Source organism: Diabrotica undecimpunctata, chromosome 6 (assembly GCF_040954645.1).
Source record: "Diabrotica undecimpunctata isolate CICGRU chromosome 6, icDiaUnde3, whole genome shotgun sequence".
Classification (NCBI taxonomy): Eukaryota; Metazoa; Arthropoda; class Insecta; order Coleoptera; family Chrysomelidae; genus Diabrotica; species Diabrotica undecimpunctata.
In genome coordinates this window covers 16,153,913-16,173,263 of record NC_092808.1, presented here as the reverse complement: position 1 = coordinate 16,173,263, position 19,351 = coordinate 16,153,913, and the positions used below count along the sequence as shown (strand labels likewise).

General features: G+C 34.9%; 1 protein-coding gene across 4 annotated transcripts in view; it reads right to left on the bottom strand.

Annotated features, from left to right (window-relative positions):
- The window catches only part of Rhp (GTP-Rho-binding protein rhophilin), a 324,144-nt gene that overhangs the window by 3,654 nt on the left and 301,139 nt on the right, over positions 1-19,351 (bottom strand). For all 4 annotated transcript variants that reach the window (XM_072534289.1, XM_072534291.1, XM_072534290.1 and 1 more), the window contains 5 exons: positions 10,164-10,701; positions 4,340-4,712; positions 3,976-4,170; positions 639-868; positions 111-263 (listed from right to left, as the gene is read on the bottom strand). In XM_072534289.1, the coding sequence (XP_072390390.1) occupies positions 111-263; positions 639-868; positions 3,976-4,170; positions 4,340-4,712; positions 10,164-10,701 (1,489 nt within the window). The remainder of the gene's footprint in view (positions 1-110; positions 264-638; positions 869-3,975; positions 4,171-4,339; positions 4,713-10,163; positions 10,702-19,351) is intronic.

Sequence of the window (19,351 nt, the reverse complement as noted above, 5' to 3'; positions counted from 1 at the left end):
TTAAAAAATCTGTTGATAAATAACATACGAAGGAATTTATATATATATATATATATATATATATATATATATATATATATATATATATATATATATATATATAATCATACCTTTAGATAGTTTCTATCCATTGGAGTAACCAGCTTGAGATTTAGAGATTCTTCAGCGTTTTTTATGAGAGTTACTACTTCGTCGTGCGAGGACCATTTCACATCCTTGTCGGCCACCGCGACAATGAAATCGCCCTCTTTAATTCCTCCAAACTAAAAAACAAAAAAGATAAGTATATATTCACTAATAAATTAATACAAAATTGCTAATATTATTAAATCTGAAGATGATAAAACATTCCCCATTATTTTTCTTCTTCTTCTACTTTTTCCTATGATATTTTTATTTCAATCAATTGATGGATATAGTTTTCATTTATTACTTTTACTTATTGCTTTACGTTTTGAACTGCTCGTTGTCCTGGTATTAATTACGAGTATTTTAATATTAGTGGATACCGTTCTAACAAAATATTTTTTTCAACTTTGAATTCAACAACCCATCATTTTTTAACTAACCTAACTTTGTGGAAAAGTTAGGTTAGTTAAAAACACATCACAGTTAATAAAATTTTAAATAAATCTTACCTCTGCCAAAGAATTAGCCTCGACCACAGCTACAAGCACCGGAGCATCACCACGGAGAGAAAAGCCAAATCCATCGGTGGTTCTTCCTCGATGGAGCTGAACTAGCCTCGGAGCGGTCCAGTGTCTTTTTGCTGAAAAAATGGCAATCGGTCCCAGACTTCTAAACAGATCTGTTACGCGATACTGTGCAAAGTCTGGTGGTGTCAGAGAAAGCTGAAACTTGGTTGATGCTGAAAATTAAAATCAATAAATTCAGAGATTATGTAATAGCATTCCTGTTATTGAGTAAACAAAAATAATTACTCAGCATAATCAAAGGGAGAAAAATATAATACTTGGGTCATGTGTTGAGAGGTGAAAGATATGAATTACTCCAAATCATATTGGAAGGTAAAGTGCAGGGCAAAAGATAAGTTGTAAGATGCCACAGAACTCATAGCTGAAAGACCTGAAGAGATGGTCTGATCGTTCACCCACAGAAATATTTCGTGCAGCAGTTTCCAAAGCTACAATGGCCATCTGGATGGCCATCTGGATAGCCAATGGCAATTGAATGGCGATGAACCCGAATATAGAGCCTGAGATGGTATTTATAACATGTAAAACTATTTTTAAAAAGTAGAAAACAGTAGCAAAAAGAACTGGGTGACTTATGAGGTTCTAGAACTAATAAAAAAACAACGAGGACGAAAAAAAAGGAACAAAACTACTTGAACACAACTCTATGGAAATTAGAAATAAGATCAGGGGAGCAAAAGAAAAATAGTACAGAGATAGAGCAGCTTGTAGCTAAAAAATGAGAAATTTAATTTTCATAACAAATTTGACTAACGAATTTGAACAGAACTGAAAATTTGAATATTACAAAACAATTAGCTATTTTCAGAATAGTTTCATTAACTCCAAACCAGCCTTTTATATTTTCACCCCCAACTAACTTTCAATCACAACCCAATTAGCTTTTACTGGGAAACAGTCACAGTTTACACTGGGGCTATGCAGATTCGGACGCAAATGAAGACGCAGTAGAAGTATGGGCCGAAACGAGTGGCCTCACGCTAATCCATGATCCTAAACTTCCACCATCTTCTCAGAGCAGTTTGGAAAAGAGGATATAACCCGGATATCTGTTTTTCAAGTAATAACCTCGAAGACCGATGTACCAAAGTAGTATATGGCCTCATACCAAAAACTCAGCATAGACCAATTAGTATAAATATCTTTCCAAATGTCAGATCACAAGCTATTCCATTCAGAAGGAGATTTAACTTCAAAAAGGCAAACTGGCAAAAGTATGCAGACATGCTAGATTCTAAGCTGCTAAGTCTTGAACCAAAAGTAGAGAACTACGAAAAATTTGTAAAGGTACTTAAAAATGTATCTAGAAAAGCTATCCCCAGAGGATGTAAAAAACAATATGATCCCGGAATGTCCAGCGAGTCCAAAGAACTAATGAGAACATACGAAACCCTCTATTACACTGACCCTTTTAGCCAAGAAACGGTTGACTGCGGAGCAGTACTACTCCAACAGCTAAGTCAAGCCAGACAGGAAAAGTGGATTGAGACCCTGGAAAAAATGGACATGACACATAGTATCAAAATAGCATGAAACCTTGTAAAAAACATAGCGGTGATCCAAAAGAACATAAACCACCTTGCAAGGTTACAGCAAACCAAGTCAACTCCTTATGAATGGAAGAACAACAAACCGATGTAAGGACATAAACACTAGAAGAAGATTGGATTCGGAGACAAACCACCTAGGAAGTCCTTTTACACTAAAAGAATTCCACGACAAGGAGCAAAAAACTGGATCTTGCAAATTTATAACACGTGCTGCAAAGCCTGCGAAACTCCAAAATCATGGAGGAAATCTAAAGTAATAGCCTTATTAAAACCAGGAAAGGACCCAGAAAATCACAGTAGCTACAGACCTATTTCGCTGTTATGTCACTTTTTTTAAACTATACGAGAGACTCATACTCGCTAGAATAGAAAAAAATGTCGACAAGCACCTCATCCCACAACAAGAAGAATTCAGACCTTGCACCGATTAATCCTCGCACTAACAGAACACATTAAGGAGGGCTTTAAAGAAAAACTTAACAGGGGCTGCTTTCGTAGATTTGACAGCAGCCTATGACACAGTAAGGCATAAAACATTGCTCCGAAAATTATATGACACTCTCAATGACCACCATCTGGGTGAGGTCGTATATTCCTTACTACAAAACAGACGTTTTTTGGTAATGCTGGAGGGTAAAGTAAGTAGGCGAAGAGTTCAAAAAATCGGCCTTCCACAGGGAAGTGCTTTAGCACCAATGCTCTTCAATATATACACAAACGACCAACCTACGCCGACCAAAACCAAGCACTTCCTCTATGCTGACGATCTTGCAATATGTGCTCAAGGAAATAGTTTTGAAGAAGTAGAGGAGAAACTCGAAACTGCCGTAAAAATAATGACAGCGTACTACCTGCAGAATTCTCTGAGACCCAATCCCTCTAAAACGCTTTCCACCTTTACGCAAAGGAAGCCAAGTAAAAATTTTAAATTGAGTGGAATGGTAATACATTACAACACACAAATCAACCTATATATCTTGGAGTAACTCTGGACCGGTCCCTCACCTACACACAACATTGATTCTCAACTGCTGAATATGCGTGCCTCGTTTGGGACAGATCTGCCCACATCAAACAAGTTGATACTTCGCTAAATGGGAGATGCAGGATAGTAACGTTGTGAATGAAACCAACGCCACTCTCAAATCTATATAAAGCAGCGGGTTTTGCAGAACCTTCAACACGCAGAGACGTTGCAGAGCACACAGAGAAAATTAAACAGATCGCGGACGAGCGGCATGCCCTATACAGAGCTAGAACACCACGAAAGCGACTAAAATCTAGAAAAAGCTTCCTTGGAACAGTGCAGGATGAACCGCCTGAGCATTTTCCTCTTTGCCAGGTTCAATGGACCGGCCAGTCCATAGACTTTAAAACGTGGAAAACTATGAATCGGATAAGAACGGGGGTCGCTCCAGTAAAATCAAACATGGCAAAATGGGTAAAAATAGACCAAGATGATGTGAACTGTGACTGTGGAGAAACACATAATATGGATAATCTTCTTACATGCAGAAACTGTCCTCATCGATGTACCCTCGGTGGCTCGTCAACAAAGATGAAACCGACGTAGCCCGATACTGGGCCGAAATTTTATGAATATGTCCGGACACGATAAAGTAAAGTAAGTGTATAAAGAAAATAAAAATACTAGATTGACGCTGTTATAGACATAGATACAACTATACAATACAAATGTAAATGCTTACCTTGTATTTGAGGAGGATCGAGCAGGTCACTGAAGTCATCTTCGGTCTCTGTTCCTGTGTAAGCATTTAACGCAATTTTATGCGCTATTCTCAATACCGATGTAAGGGCTTGCTTTCCCTTTAATTCTCTACACATCCGATGTTGTCGTTGAGCTTCTTCATACAGCATTAGTGCTTCCCTTAGATGAGCCCTCCCTAGAAAAATTTAAAAATATATTAAAACTACTAGATAAGTATTTCTCTTTTTCTCTTTCTCTCTGTTATTTATCGAATATAATATATGCAATAATGAAAACTCAATAGCGATTCAATAAAATTGATAAAATATAGCTAACAGTATTGGTTTAGTTACATATATATTTACCTAATAATCTCCTTTCTGAAGCATCTTTTGGCATCTTTATATCCAGCTGAGCTAATCCATCTATCTCAACATGCATATACAAAAGCGTGTCTTTCGTGTTATCGGACATTTTCGCAGCATCTTTATGTAGGACCCCATTTGCGACCAAGTTGTGTGCCATTCCCGTATAGAATTGCCTTTTGACTTGGACGAGGGAGGACCAACTGTAGGGAACGAAGTCCCTGACGGTATCATGACTAATTAGTTGACTCACGTCGTTATAACATTCTGCAAGATGAGCGGCTTCTTGGGATAAATCTAAACATATATCGACGGATCTGTTGTCTTTGGACTGTAGTTGGAGCTTTTCTAGAAGACATTCTCTAGCTTGGCACTAAAAGATTAAAAAAAATAATAAACTATAATATAGTTTCGAAATTGAAGATACTAAATTCCAAGAAATGACGATGACCAGTTACGATGACGAGTTATTCTTGGTCTTTCACTGACGTACAAAATTTTTTTTATGAGAGTGGTCTGATTGTACGGCCTTTTGTAAGGCGAGATTAAAAGTAGCGGTCATAAAGCATCACCATACTTCACTCCAATATTTATTTTAGGCGTAAGTTAAATAGTTAAATAATAAATATATGATTTTGACGTATATATTTTACATTTAGTATGTTTTGATAAGACTAGTGATATTTTCAAGCAACAAAAGACAGACGTCAAGGTAATATATCAATGTACTGAATAATAATAAAGCAGAATGTTACCAGAAAGTTAATAATTAGCAGAAAGAAGCAACGAAAAAAGAACAATACAAAATTTCAGAATCATGAGAAATATTAGAGTTGAATATCTATGAAAATACTATCGATGAAGAAAATATAGGAGGTTTGGAACATGGAGAAGTTTTCGAAATTTTAAAGGACAGCAACGCAGCCACCATAAGTAAAGAAATATCGGAAGGATCACCGAAAAAAGAACAATACAAAATTTAAAAATCAAATGAAGAATTAGATTTGAGTATCAATGAAAATAATACCAATGAAGAACATGTAAGAAGTGTATCCAGTGATATTGAAGGCAGACAAATCGGTAAAATAAGAAAGAGGAAATCAGGTAGACAATCTTGGAAAAAAAGCAAACAAAAGACTACGAGAAGCAGTAAAGTGTATCTTGGTTTTCCTGAAACAGATCCTGAAACAAAAGTATACAAACCAATTACTCCTAAATCTGAGAATAAAATGGGATCACGCTGTAATTCAAATTAGTGTATGAAAAGTAAATTACGTGCTTGTTCCAACATTTTAGAAGATACTAGAAAAGAAATATTTAACAAATTTTGGAAAATGACATAGAAACTATGGAAAATTTTTGGGGCCGTTAATATTACACGTACATCTGTCAAAAGAAGGTATACAAAAAATGAAATATCATCCAGAAATTTTTCAATATTTTATACTTTACCAATTATTGATGGTCAAAAGACAAATACATGTAAAAAATTATTTCTATCTACTTTATGCTTGGGTGAATTTTTCAAGTAAGTTCATGAGTTAAGAAAGCTAAATACAATATTCAAGAGTCAAAGATGTCAGAAGAAACAGGAACGAGACGAGCACTATACAAAATGAATGGCGACAAACAGTTTTTAAAGATGCTTTTAGATGAGCTACCAAAATTGCCATCCCACTACTGCCGTAAAAGCTCAAGCAAATTATATTTAAAACAGACTGTTCGATCTATTGCAGCTTTATATAGCGAGTATCTGTTGAAGTGCAAAAATGAAAGCAAGCAGGCTATGAGTAGAAGAATATTTGACGAGTTATTCCATGAGAAAGGAATTTCTATATACCTTTTGGGAATCTTTTGCCAATCATGTTACTAAGAAGGAAAGAGCAAGACAAGAAAAACTGAATGACACCATGCTAGCTCAGGATTAATCAAGGATCGTTTTAATGATGAATTTACAAGCTGTTAAGGTATGTCCCAACCTTAACGCAAGTGCTGTATATTATAAAACAAAATTATGTTGCCATAATTTTGCCACAATAAATATTAAGACAAAACATATTATTTGTTATTGGTTTAGCGAAATAGAAACTGATTTATTCGCTTTTTCGTTTGCCTCTTTGGTTGTGGACTATATTACACGGTTTACAGATAGCAACTTGCCACTTACAGTGTACCGTGATGGATGTAGGTACATATTAAAACCGTAACAGTATCATGGCAAATGCTTGATGCAAATAATTGAACAAAAATACTTAGAACGTGGACATACTCAAATGGAGTGTGACTCCATTCACAGTCGAACAGGAACTAAAATTAAAGAACGTGATATATATCTGCCTTCCACTTATCTTTCTATTACTTGTGAAGCTAGACAAAATTCCTATCCATATGACGCCGAATGGGTAACTTACGATCGGTTTAAAGATTATTACAAAAAGAAAAACCAGATGTATGCCTGCATACGACCAGGAAACAAAAATGTGACTGATATTAGAGCTATTAAATATATACCCAAAGGTGTTATTTTCTACAAACTCAACTTTGATGATTTATGGATAGAACTACCGCAGCGTTAAAACAGACAAGAAATATGCCGTGTTTGGCCCCAAATGAATTTGGAAAACAGAAAAATAAAGGCTTAGAAATGGAAACATCTTGAATCAAAACATAATTAATTATTTCGTTTAAAATCTTTTTAATATGTACTTTAGTTATAAATAAAACTTAATTTCGAAATAACTTTTTAATTCGATAAAATACTTAAACCTCCTTTTGCAATATCATTTGGCAGTAAATCATAGTAACCCATAGTAAAGTTAAAAAAAATGAGTATTTTACAATATATAGGAATACCTTGATATTAAATCAATAATTATTTGAAAAAGACAGAAAAGATTTGATTTCACGTTCAAAGCGTCTACGTATCTGTTGATACGTATTTCGACTTAATAAGTCTCATCAGAACAGTTATTCATAGCCGTTCTTAACGTGAAAAATAATCTTCTCTGTATTATTAGGAAGCAACAATAAAATGGCTTCGTTATGGACGCAATGGCGACATCTGATAGAAAAATCGGTAAGATAGTTTCGAAACAAATTCAGGTTTCTGCTTTAATCTGGAGCCTTCTAAAAATTGCAAGGCATAGCCAGACGTTGATAAATATGTTAATAGAGACATGGGGAATCTAAAATTTGCATTCCACGACATGTCTCGTCAACTAAGCAGAAATCCTTAACGAATTTGTTTCTTGTACCCATACAGAGTAGATCCGAATAAAATGAAAAAGACAGAAAAGATTTGATTTCACGTTCAAAGCGTCTATGTATCTATTGATACGTATTTCGACTTAATAAGTCTCATCAGAACAGTTATTCATAGCAGTTCTTAACGTGAAAAATAATCTTCTCTGTCTTATTAGGAAGCAACAATAAAATGGCTTCGTTATGGACGCAATAGCGACATCTGATAGAAAAATCGGTAAGATAGTTTCGAAACAAATTCAGGTTTCTGCTTTAATCTGGAGCCTTCTAAAAATTGCAAGGCATAGCCAGACGTTGATAAAGATGTTAATACAGACATGGGGAATCTAAAATTTGCATTCCACGACATGTCTCGTCAACTAAGCAGAAATCCGTAACGAATTTGTTTCTTGTACTCATACAGAGTAGATCCGAATAAAATGAAAAAGAGAGAAAAGATTTGATTTCACGTTCAAAGCGTCTATGTATCTGTTGATACGTATTTCGACTTAATAAGTCTCATCAGAACAGTTATTCATAGCCGTTCTTAACTTGAAAAATAATCTTCTCTGTCTTATTAGGAAGCAACAATAAAATGGCTTCGTTATGGACGCAATAGCGACATCTGATAGAAAAATCGGTAAGATAGTTTCGAAACAAATTCAGGTTTCTGCTTTAATCTGGAGCCTTCTAAACATCTTTAACATCTTTATCAACGTCTGGCTATGCCTTGCAATTTTTAGAAGGCTCCAGATTAAAGCAGAAACCTGAATTTGTTTCGAAACTATCTTACCGATTTTTCTATCAGATGTCGCTATTGCGTCCATAACGAAGCCATTTTATTGTTGCTTCCTAATAAGACAGAGAAGATTATTTTTCAAGTTAAGAACGGCTATGAATAACTGTTCTGATGAGACTTATTAAGTCGAAATACGTATCAACAGATACATAGACGCTTTGAACGTGAAATCAAATCTTTTCTCTCTTTTTCATTTTATTCGGATCTACTCTGTATGAGTACAAGAAACAAATTCGTTACGGATTTCTGCTTAGTTGACGAGACATGTCGTGGAATGCAAATTTTAGATTCCCCATGTCTGTATTAACATCTTTATCAACGTCTGGCTATGCCTTGAAATTTTTAGAAGGCTCCAGATTAAAGCAGAAACCTGAATTTGTTTCGAAACTATCTCAATAATTATTTATTTGGGTTAAACGATTTTCACATACAGAGAATGTTTTTTTTTTCTCCTGGAAAAAAAACTCTTTGTGGGTTACTAGCTTTTGCATCTTAAACGACGATACGTTAAAAAGAAAAGTATAGACGACCTATTGCAGTATCCATGTTTTATATTTTGTAACGTTATAAACGTCACATCTCTATTAATTTATATTTTAATAATTATTTCATTTTAATTTCTTTATTAATTTATTAATTTCTTTATCTTCAGTTTAATTTTTACTATTTTTTTGTTTATAAAAATAGTTGGCGCCCCTGTTTTTCTCTTCTTCCTCTGTCTTTATTTTCTCTCTTTCTGTCCCATAGAATAAATATTTGCCCTCTCACTTTTGTTCGGCAGACTATTCTGTTCTGTGTTGACTGACAAGCTAGTTTCATGATATCTATACCAACATTCTATGACATCTGTGCTAACTTCATTCAGTCTCCCACTTTCTGTCAAAACAACTTTTCTGTAGTGGGATTATTTTTTGCCTCTTTTTGAAATTTATAAAAGAAGGCAAAAATTATTATAAGACTCATTTTTATGGTCTACAACTTCTCTTGGGGTAAGTACTTTCATTGTGATATTTATTCTATAATCCTGACCGCATTTCCAATGTAACCTTACTTTCTTTCGAAAGCACATTTTTTTTTTCTGATATATGCATTAGGACTCTTTAACAGAATTTAACTAAGTAGTAACATTCATATTTCATTTTATCCTTGCCATACGCTATTTGTTTAAGTGTAATTTTGTAAGATGGCAAGGAAGTTAAACCTTTCTTTTTGATGTGTTTCTAATGCATGTTGTTTCTTATCCTTTTAGTTTATTGGAGATATAAAACTTATTGGTTTACTGGACAATTTAATTGGTTTATTGGTTTTATTGGCATATTTGGAGTTCAATAATTGGTCCGGACATACAGCCACGTGTGACTGCAGCTCTCCAGAAGCCACAACTTCTAATTGGAGGATCCAACAGCTAGAACACACAAGCCGCCCATCGAAGCAATAAGTAACACTTATAACTGTTAAGCTTTGGCAGGGTTAATTATTGTTTTTTTATTGATTTAAATAAATATGATTGGTTAAAATTTGTCTTATTTGCTATCAACTGAGAACTCAGGTTCAATCCCTAGTTTAAGACAAGACGAACTCACCCTTGAGATACTGAGCTAGGCAAGGTATAGACGATAAGCTCCCATGGTTGATTGAGGTATTATTTTTACAATAGTATTTCAATTCTCTTTGGTAGTCTTATCGTTACAATTTATATACTCAATTATCGTTACAGGAGGACATTATAGTATCTCTTGTTTATTGTTTTAAGCTATCTACTAATATTTATTTAAATATACTCACCAACATTAATTGTACAAACATTTCTAACATTGTTGGACCCAGATCCATCGATGGAGCGTTGGTGAAGTTCTCGTTTATATACCTAAACGTACCAGCTGCTCTTAGAAAACTATCCACAGCCGCATCTAGACCTTTGGCCGTCGACCTATCCTGCTTGGCCCCGATTTGTGTATATACAGCTCCCATATTAAACAGAACGCACGCTTTTTCGAAAGCAACCGTTCTCTGACATGATGGCACACCAGTTAAAGAATCAAACCACTCGAAGTATATTCCTAGAGACCTATCGGGCGGAAAGAATCTTCTTTCTACGAAGTAAAGTTGGTTGTAGTACCTAAAGAGTAAAGCAATTCCAGAGGAATCTCGGAGAGGGGTTCGAATGGCTTGCCTGGTGTCCATGAAGTCGGAAATGGCATCTTCGTAGTGGTTGGCGTCTTCGCTGTAATGTTCTAGAATAAAATCTTTGAAAGGGTCTCGGAAGTCGATTTCTTTTGTTTCTTTGAGGCCTAAGGGGATCATCGGCATTACGGCATCGGTGCTGAAAAGAGAAACATTGTGGTTAAATATAATTAATGCACGGCAGGTTAAGAAATTTTAATGATTAATAAAAATTTTTCTGCCAAATAATCCAGTTAAGATAACAGTCTTATTTGTAATTTCACATGTTTTCGTTTTTTTTTGGACAGTTTATTAGATATTTTGGTACGAACACATTTGCCACAGTCGATGCTTTGTGCTGGTAGTGATTGTCAGTAAATGCTAGGTAATATATTAGATTATTTTCTGTGTTTAAACTAAAATTTCGTAATAGATTCCCTGAACATTATCTTAATAGTCCAAGCTGTACAGACAAAAATCAGTGAATTTGAGCGTTAATTAGTGAATTTTTTAATCCAGCACAGCAATATGACGGGCAATGCTTGGAGTAACATTCAAGTGTGTGCAACTCCAAATTGTTGGTTATAATTTTTTTATGTTACCGATGATTGTTGAATATTTTTATTTTATTGCTCTGCTCAAACTGAAGAGTTTGGTGCAAACACTGGTCAAAGACTATTTTTGTCAAAGTCTTGAAAATATAAAATCATGCTCATATAAAAATGTAATTGGAGATACTATGAACAAAGCTAGTGATTCAGGTTTAAATCGAGGATGTATTCCGGTTTCAGGGGATTTCTTTTTGATACATTTGATAAATATCGTCGAAGGCACGTTATAAGAATTTTCTGAGAGAACTTAATCCGAAAGGATCTATCTTTCATGTCCCACTTAAAAATGATAGGATTTCTAAGAAGGTAAAAAGATTCTAACGATATCGAAAATAACGGTACTCTTCTAGCTAGGAACATGAATGGATGGATCCTTATGTGAGAGAAATCCGAATATTACAACAGTCCTATGATGAAGTAGAAGAAGAAAATGTTGATTTGAAAAGCGAGCCAGAATCAGACAGATGTGAAGAAAGTGACCACAACACAGACACAGAAGAAGAATGGGAGTAAGAATTGGAAACAGAATTGAAGGAAGGAATGGGGCAGGAGCCTGCAATTTCACAATATTTTGAAACAAATACGGAAAACCGGCGGCTCTTTTATAATGCAAAAGATGGGGTATCCTGGAGAAAACATGCGCCTCCAAAAATGTTCGAACAAAAAGTAATTTAATTTCATACTCACCAGGTTCACAAGGAAATGCTCGTCAAGCTGTTGATCCTTTAGAGTGTTGGAAATGTTTTATTGATGAAAATATTCTCGAAACAATTGTACAGAACACAAACATATTCATTTCTAAACTTAAAAACAATTATGCAGATCCGAATAAAGCCAGACCTACAGATACTGTGGAAATAAAGGCGTTAATTGGTTTATTATACCAAGCTGGGGTTTTCAAAGTAAGCCGCCGAAATTGCAAAGAATTTTGGGCTACTGATGGAACAGACGAAGAGGTGTTTCGAGTTACTATGGCTCATAGGCGATTTGTATTCTTGCTACGTTGCATGCGTTTTGATGACGTAAATACTAGAGAAAAAAGAAGAACCATAGACAAACTTGCATCAATAAGAAACGTTTTGACCAATTTAATCAGAAATGGCCAATTTGAAAACTTAATTAGGTTCCTGGATCTTACGTAACATTAGACGAGATGCTTTTTGCATTCCGTGGACGTTGCGGATTCCGCATGTACATCTTAATAAAAGCCAAATATGGCCTAAAAGTATTTTCCTTAGTGGACGCCAAATATTTTTACACGATAAATATGGAAGTATACGTTGGAGCTCAGCTTTCAGGGCCATATCGCTTTAGTACTAAAACCACCGATTTAGTGGAAAGAATATGTGAGCCTGTGTTTGGATTGTCTAGAAATATAACCATGGATAATTGGATTACAAGTTACGAAATTGTAAAAAGCATGCTGGAGCAGCACAAAATTACAATTGTTGGAACAATTCGAAAAAATAAAAGGGAGATTCCAAAGGAACTTCTTGATTTCAGCAGACCACAGTATTCGTCTATGTCATTTTCCAAATCCCTTACTTTGGTGTCGTATATCCCAAAGAAAAAAAGTCGTGACGCTGTTATCATCCTTTCACTATAATGACTCGATTGAGGAAGATTCTGCAGATATTATTACTTTTTATAATGTTAAAAAATCGCGCGTTGACTGAGTTGATCAGAAATGTGCGGCTTATAACGAAGGCAGAAACACCCAAAGATGGCCAATGGTCATTTTTTATAATTTACTCAACATTGCCGGCATAAACTCTCACGTCATATTTAAATGTAATGCAAAAGAAAACGACCTAATTTCGGAACGAAGATTGGTTCCGAAATCAATTGGCATAGCTTTGACAAGAGAGAACATGCTAACCAGAGCAAGAGACCCCCATTTACAAAAGGATATCAGAAATATCGCCCAAAAATTAAGCGGAGTACACACGAGGTCGTTGCGCCTATTGTACAAATCGTAAAATCGGCTATGCTTAGAGCATGTTAAACCGATTTGCGAAGACTGCAATAAAAATTGAAATTAGGATTAGAATTTTGTTTATTAAAAATGTAAGAGAAGTACATTTTTGTTAACTTTTTTTTTGCATTTTCTTAAAGATGTTTATTTTATCATTGGATTTAAAATGATTAAGATGAATTAACATTGAAATAAAAAAAAGAATGCACATATATCAAATAGTTTTATTTTAATATTTTCTAATGTATTGTGTAAAATAAAATCTGGGCCTCACAGACCCCTGTGCTGTTTTCAAAAATTCGCTAATTAATGCACTTTTTTCTTTACAGCTTGGACTATAATAAATCAGCTTGAGGTTAAAGAGAAACATTTATTTAGTAGAGATAACTCCATTGGAAGCTTCGCATGTCTTGTTCGCTATTTCGTCTCTATGCCCTTTAAGTAAAAGGCGCGATCATGTAAGGTTTTTGTAGGCATGTGCTTTTTAATTGAAACTTGGATTAATAACACGCCTATTATGTTTCTTATTGTAGATAATTAAGCGAAGAAGACTGCACTATCTCTTTAAATGTGCATTTGATTCGAATCTTTCCATATAAACAGAGAAATTGCTTGTTAAATACTCCAAACAAGCGATCATTTAATGTTAAGAACGTAATTTTACGGAGAGAAACTTTTTAATAACAGTTATTTGTTTACGCTGTATGAAAATATTTAAATATAATACAATTGCGAGAAGTTGGAAACACATGAAACTTCAACAACATAATAATCATTAAAGTGTCAAGCTTGAGAGGAAAAGGAAAAACATTATGAAATTTCTGGCCCGTGTAATTTTTATGATGTTGTTGATAATTTGCTTTGGGAGAGAAGTAAACGCTTAATATGTTTTTGCAATGTTCAATATTTAGAAATGTCTAAGAAGCGTGGTAGAAATATCTCAATTTAATTTTATTTTAAATTTAATATAATTTGTTTAAAAATTCAGACTTGCATTGACGTAAAGTATAAAAACAGTAGTATAAGAGCTCTTATATGGGACCAGAAGATGATGAAATTGGGGGAAGAGCTGAAAACAGTCAAATGGGACATCATTGGTCGCAGCGAAATAAGACGAAGAAGACATGCCCAAATTACTCTTAAATCAGGACACCTATTTCATTTTAGAGAATAACACTTTAAGTGATGAACTAGAATTCATAATACATAGAAAACATATAAGCTAACAACTTATTTAAATACATGACAATTTATTTAATGACAGCTTGTAGTCCTCCATACCGTTCAGACATCGCTCGGGCACCATTCGTACACGCGCCTACATAGTTATCCCAGTTAATATTATTTTCAGTCATATATGAGTTTCAAATCTCGAATAAATCAGTAGCTTTACAACCTTCACATATTTTTCTGCAAAATAACAAATCGTCACATATATTTGTTTCTTGTATGTACCGTACATAACATATCAATTGAGAATCATCATTACCATCAGTCGTCTTGTCCAGTTGAATAGCAAATAAACCTGATAGTTTTCCCACAATTTGAAAGAAGTACATTTTTTATTTCTTTAGCTGCCGATTCTCCAATCATCACTGTTACCATATCAACCGCTGCAGGTAAGATCACTTCCTCAGAGCTCGTATGTGATTTCTTACATTTGGCAACACGGTAAGCTACAATGTAAAAGGCTAGCAATGCTTTGGTAGGAATTGATGCCCTTGAAACCAAAGCGGTGGTCTGATGTTTTAGCTCTCTTACAAAAAAGTCTCTTGGCTTAGCTTGTCATGACTGTGAGTTGATTCCAAATGCAGTTTTAGTTTATTAGGAAGCATACTTTCAGATGTCAACACTTTGTGACAAACAACACATTATGGAAGTTCTTCATTTCCTTTAGTAACGCAGGTAAAACCAAATATTGGTCGTCATAAAATATTTCCTATATTTCTTCTTTTTACTTAAATTAACCTTACTGCTCTCGCCTGATTCTTAACTTATTTTCTTTTGAATATAAGTATCCGTTGTTGATAGCACATCTCCATTTACGCACGCGGAGAAAACTCCGCGTGCGTAATAATACAAAACAAAAGCTTGACTAAATGACATAACACGCGCAACAGAAGGGAGCACGGGGAGGGGAGCCGACCGTCGAAACAGAATGCGCCCGGGCCCGGCCGGCGCTCCCTTGACTCAAGTACTACCAAAGTCCGAATAATTATCCGATTTTCGGATAATTTCTGATAATTTTCGGAGTGCACAATTTTTTTAATAATTTCGGATAATTCAAGGGTCTATCGACTTGATGTTACATTTTTAATTTGATTTATTTATTAATACATATATATTTTATACTCATTTAAAATCAAATAAATATATTTTCTCTATTAAAAGTACGCGCTGACACGCGACGCCACTGGGACAACACAGTGACGCCCCATGACGTCGCGACGCACAGTTTGGGAAGCCCTAAAGTATAGTATAAAAATCTGTCTACAACTTCGAAATTCGCCACTTGGTGTATATGCGGTAGATTATTATTATAGAAGCACTATAAAAACATATTTGATAATTTTATATGTAAACTTTTAAAACTATCTAATTTTAGAAGATAAATAGTCTTTTATGTTAAAAACCACAATGCCGCTCGTCTCGTAAACAATTATAATTACTTTGAAAGCGGAAGCAGATCCATTAGAACTAAAAGAGGATGTAAACATGGTGTGAATGAATTGTTAGTATTTTTTATGACACTAATGGTTATCGTATAAATGCAGTCTTGCTAATAAAGCATTGACTCATCCGCACAATACATAATTAATTATCTTGTCGTCGTCTTAGAGAGTTATCGATAATTATGTCGCCGTCAGTATTGTTCAAAACATTTTTAACACCGTTATCACATATATTGTTTTATTTATCATTTTAATTAATAAGCTATTATGTAGTAAGTCTGTAGGTATTATTTATATTTCTTCTAAAATTTTGAATAAGGTATAAATAAATGATACCCATAACATGGAACAAACATTTAATTTGATTTGGATTTAATTAGTAAAATAACGAAATTTTATTCAAATCTAAATATAGGTGGATTCCCACACAGCCAAAAATTTAACGGGAATTACACTCTTCTAGTCCAGGTGTCAATAAGGGCATTTTCATTAACAACAAAAGATAGACCTCAGATAGTATTGGTATGAATATTTAGGAAAAATGTGTTCCAGATCTTCAATTATGTTACAAACCTCGCAAAGGAGTATTTTGATTTTATCTAAATGTACTGAATAACATGCGTGACCAAACTTCATTCTACTGACAGTGGTTATATTCCTATAGTTGTAATCATATTTACTGCATCAAGGTTTTCTGCTTAACTTAGTTTCTACTTTTGTGTATGAAGTTAGATTTGCAAAACAGTACTCTTGTCATAAGTATTCTTACTTCTTTAACATTTTTTGTTTTGATAAATTTATTTGCTTTTTAATTGTTAACTCACAATATATTTCTTCTCCCGTTTAAGTCATTTCCTTCGCAATTTTATATGCGATTTCATTGGAATCTGTTGTACCTGCATGTGATTTTACCCAGAAAAGTTATTTTTATTGTGATCTTGTAAATTTTTTAGTAAATTTTGAATTTTAAAAATCATATGATTGAATGTATTTGGATTGGGCTTTAAATTGTTTTAAACTAAAAATGAATCTGTAAGTATAATAGGATTCTGGTAATTTTTCTGTTGTACCTACGTATTACAGTGCTTTTGTATTGTCATAGATTAAACTGTAAACATAGATATATGTTTATGTAACCATTTTTTGTATCTAATTGGGTACTATTACAAAGGCACAACCTGTGCCATCAGGTCTCTCAATCGTTTCTATAAACTTTTCGATACCATAATGACTTAAATTCTATTAGACGAGCAAAGGATCATTAGTATATTATTCTATATGGGATGAAATCACCATTTAGATTAGATAAGATCAAGAGAGGTGGCCTTTCGGCCTATTCCACTGCGACCTTTTTAGATCTATTGTGGTCCTCTAGTTCTAGATAACATTCTCTAGCCTGACCCTTTTAATAAAGTCTAGTAGCTTAGAGACTGTACCTTTCATGTAGCTATTTGCCGGTGGATTTTCTTCTCCTAATGCAAAGAACCGCACATTTGCCAGACTGTCACACTGACATAAAATGTGCTCTGCTGTTTCTTCTTCGTGGTTAAAGAATTTGCACAGGTCATCATCTGATAATCCCATCAGCTTCAAATACTTTTTCAGTGCCCTGTTAGAAGACCTACTATGGCTTTGACTGTTTTCCTGTTCTTTTCTTATTAGGTCTCCCGTAAATTTTGGTAAATGTTCTGTAATGAACTTTTTCCCCTGCCTTTGTCCTGGTGAATTCCTCCACCTTCCCAGAGATTTGTGAGCTACCCACTTTGTTGTAGCCGTTCTTGTTACTGACTTTGCAACGCCGTAGAAGGGTTCCGGTCCAATGAATGGCATTGATGAGCCTTGTTTGGCCATTTCATCTGCTTTTTCATTGTTCTTAGGACCCTCGTGCCCCGGTACCTAGGCTACCGTAATCTTGCTACGGTCTCCTAGTTTATTTAGGGCACGCACGCAATACCATACTATATAAAATTGACCTCTACAGAATTGAGTGCCTTAAGCGCTGCCTGACTATCTGTGAAGATGGCAACTGAACAGAATGGTCTTTCCTGCCTTTCTATTTCTTCCACGCAGTGATGGATTGCAGTTATTTCCGCCTGGAAAACTATCACATCCTTAGATAGACTTACCGGGAAATGTATCCCTTGATTTGTACCTACTATGCCGGCTCCCATACCTTCCGATGTTTTTGAGTCATCCGTGTACCAGGTAGCAGCAGCTTGTTTGGGTACACCTTTATTTTAGTCTTCCCTGCCTGGTATCTTAATTGTGAACTTATTGTTAAATCTATATCTCGTAGCTGTTGCATCGATAGGTTTCTCCATCACAATATCGGCTCTCGGCTCCTCGATTAGCTTTCTGTTGTCAGTACCATGCATCTGGCTTATATGTCGCTGAATATGGATTAATCTGTGCATCACTGATCTGGCTTCGCCCTGTATAAAGTTATAAAGTGGTGGTAGATTCAACAGGACTTTCAACGATGCAGTAGTAGTTGTTTTATGGCCCCCTAAATACACAGGCATGCTAGCCTTTGTGTATTACCTAGCAGCCTTATTGCTTCCAATTGCTGAGTCTTTGTCCACCACGTCACCGAGCCAAAGGTTATCATGGTTCTAATAACCCTTGTGTATAACCATAGAGTCATTTTGAGGTTAAGTCCCCAATTCTTACCGCACATTCTTCTACATCTGCTCAGGTACATAGTAGCTTTCTGTGTGGTTTTCAGAATGTGAGTATTCCATGTAAGCCTATGATCAAAATATACCCCAAGGTATTTGGTTTCTTTGGCAAATGAAATCTCTGTTCTTCCCAGCACCGGTGGTTTGAAGCCTTGTAGTGCTGTTTTTTGGTGAAGTTGACGATTTGTGTTTTCTGAGCATTGACTACCAGTCTCTCTTGTTTACACCAGTCGTCAACTATATTTAGGGCTACTTACATTCTCTCAGACACCACCTGAGCAAACCTACCCCTGACAACGATTGCTATATCCATATCCTAGACAATAAAAGCCTTCTGTGGACAGACTTCTGAGGAGATCATCTATTAAGGTTGCCCAAAGTAGAGGGGACAGAACTCCTCCTTGTGGATAGCCTCCGCCTATTTTTGCTTTGATTTCAGTAAAGCAACCATCAATGAAATCACCATTACTTGTATTAAAAATTACGTGTTACACTTAATATTGTTCTCAAGCTATTTTCTTCTGGTATATTAAGGCAATTTTCTATTTTTACTGGGAATAAGCTACAATTTTACTTTAAAATAAGTTTCTTTGACGTTTCGGTTTCCACTTCGGAAGTCGTTTTTAAAATATAAAACATTAATAAATTAAACAAATTTTGTTTTTGTTACTTGGTAAAGCATTCTTCCAATAATTTAATTTTATCCATATTGACAATTCAGACATCTATTATTATATATTTTAAAGTAGATGACTTTAACATGATGTCAATATTTTGAGTTGCGTTCCTGGAACGACTTTATTGGAAGATAGCTTATTTGGCTACATGAAATCAACTTTAACTTGAGAATAAACGTCAGAAAATTCATAGCAAT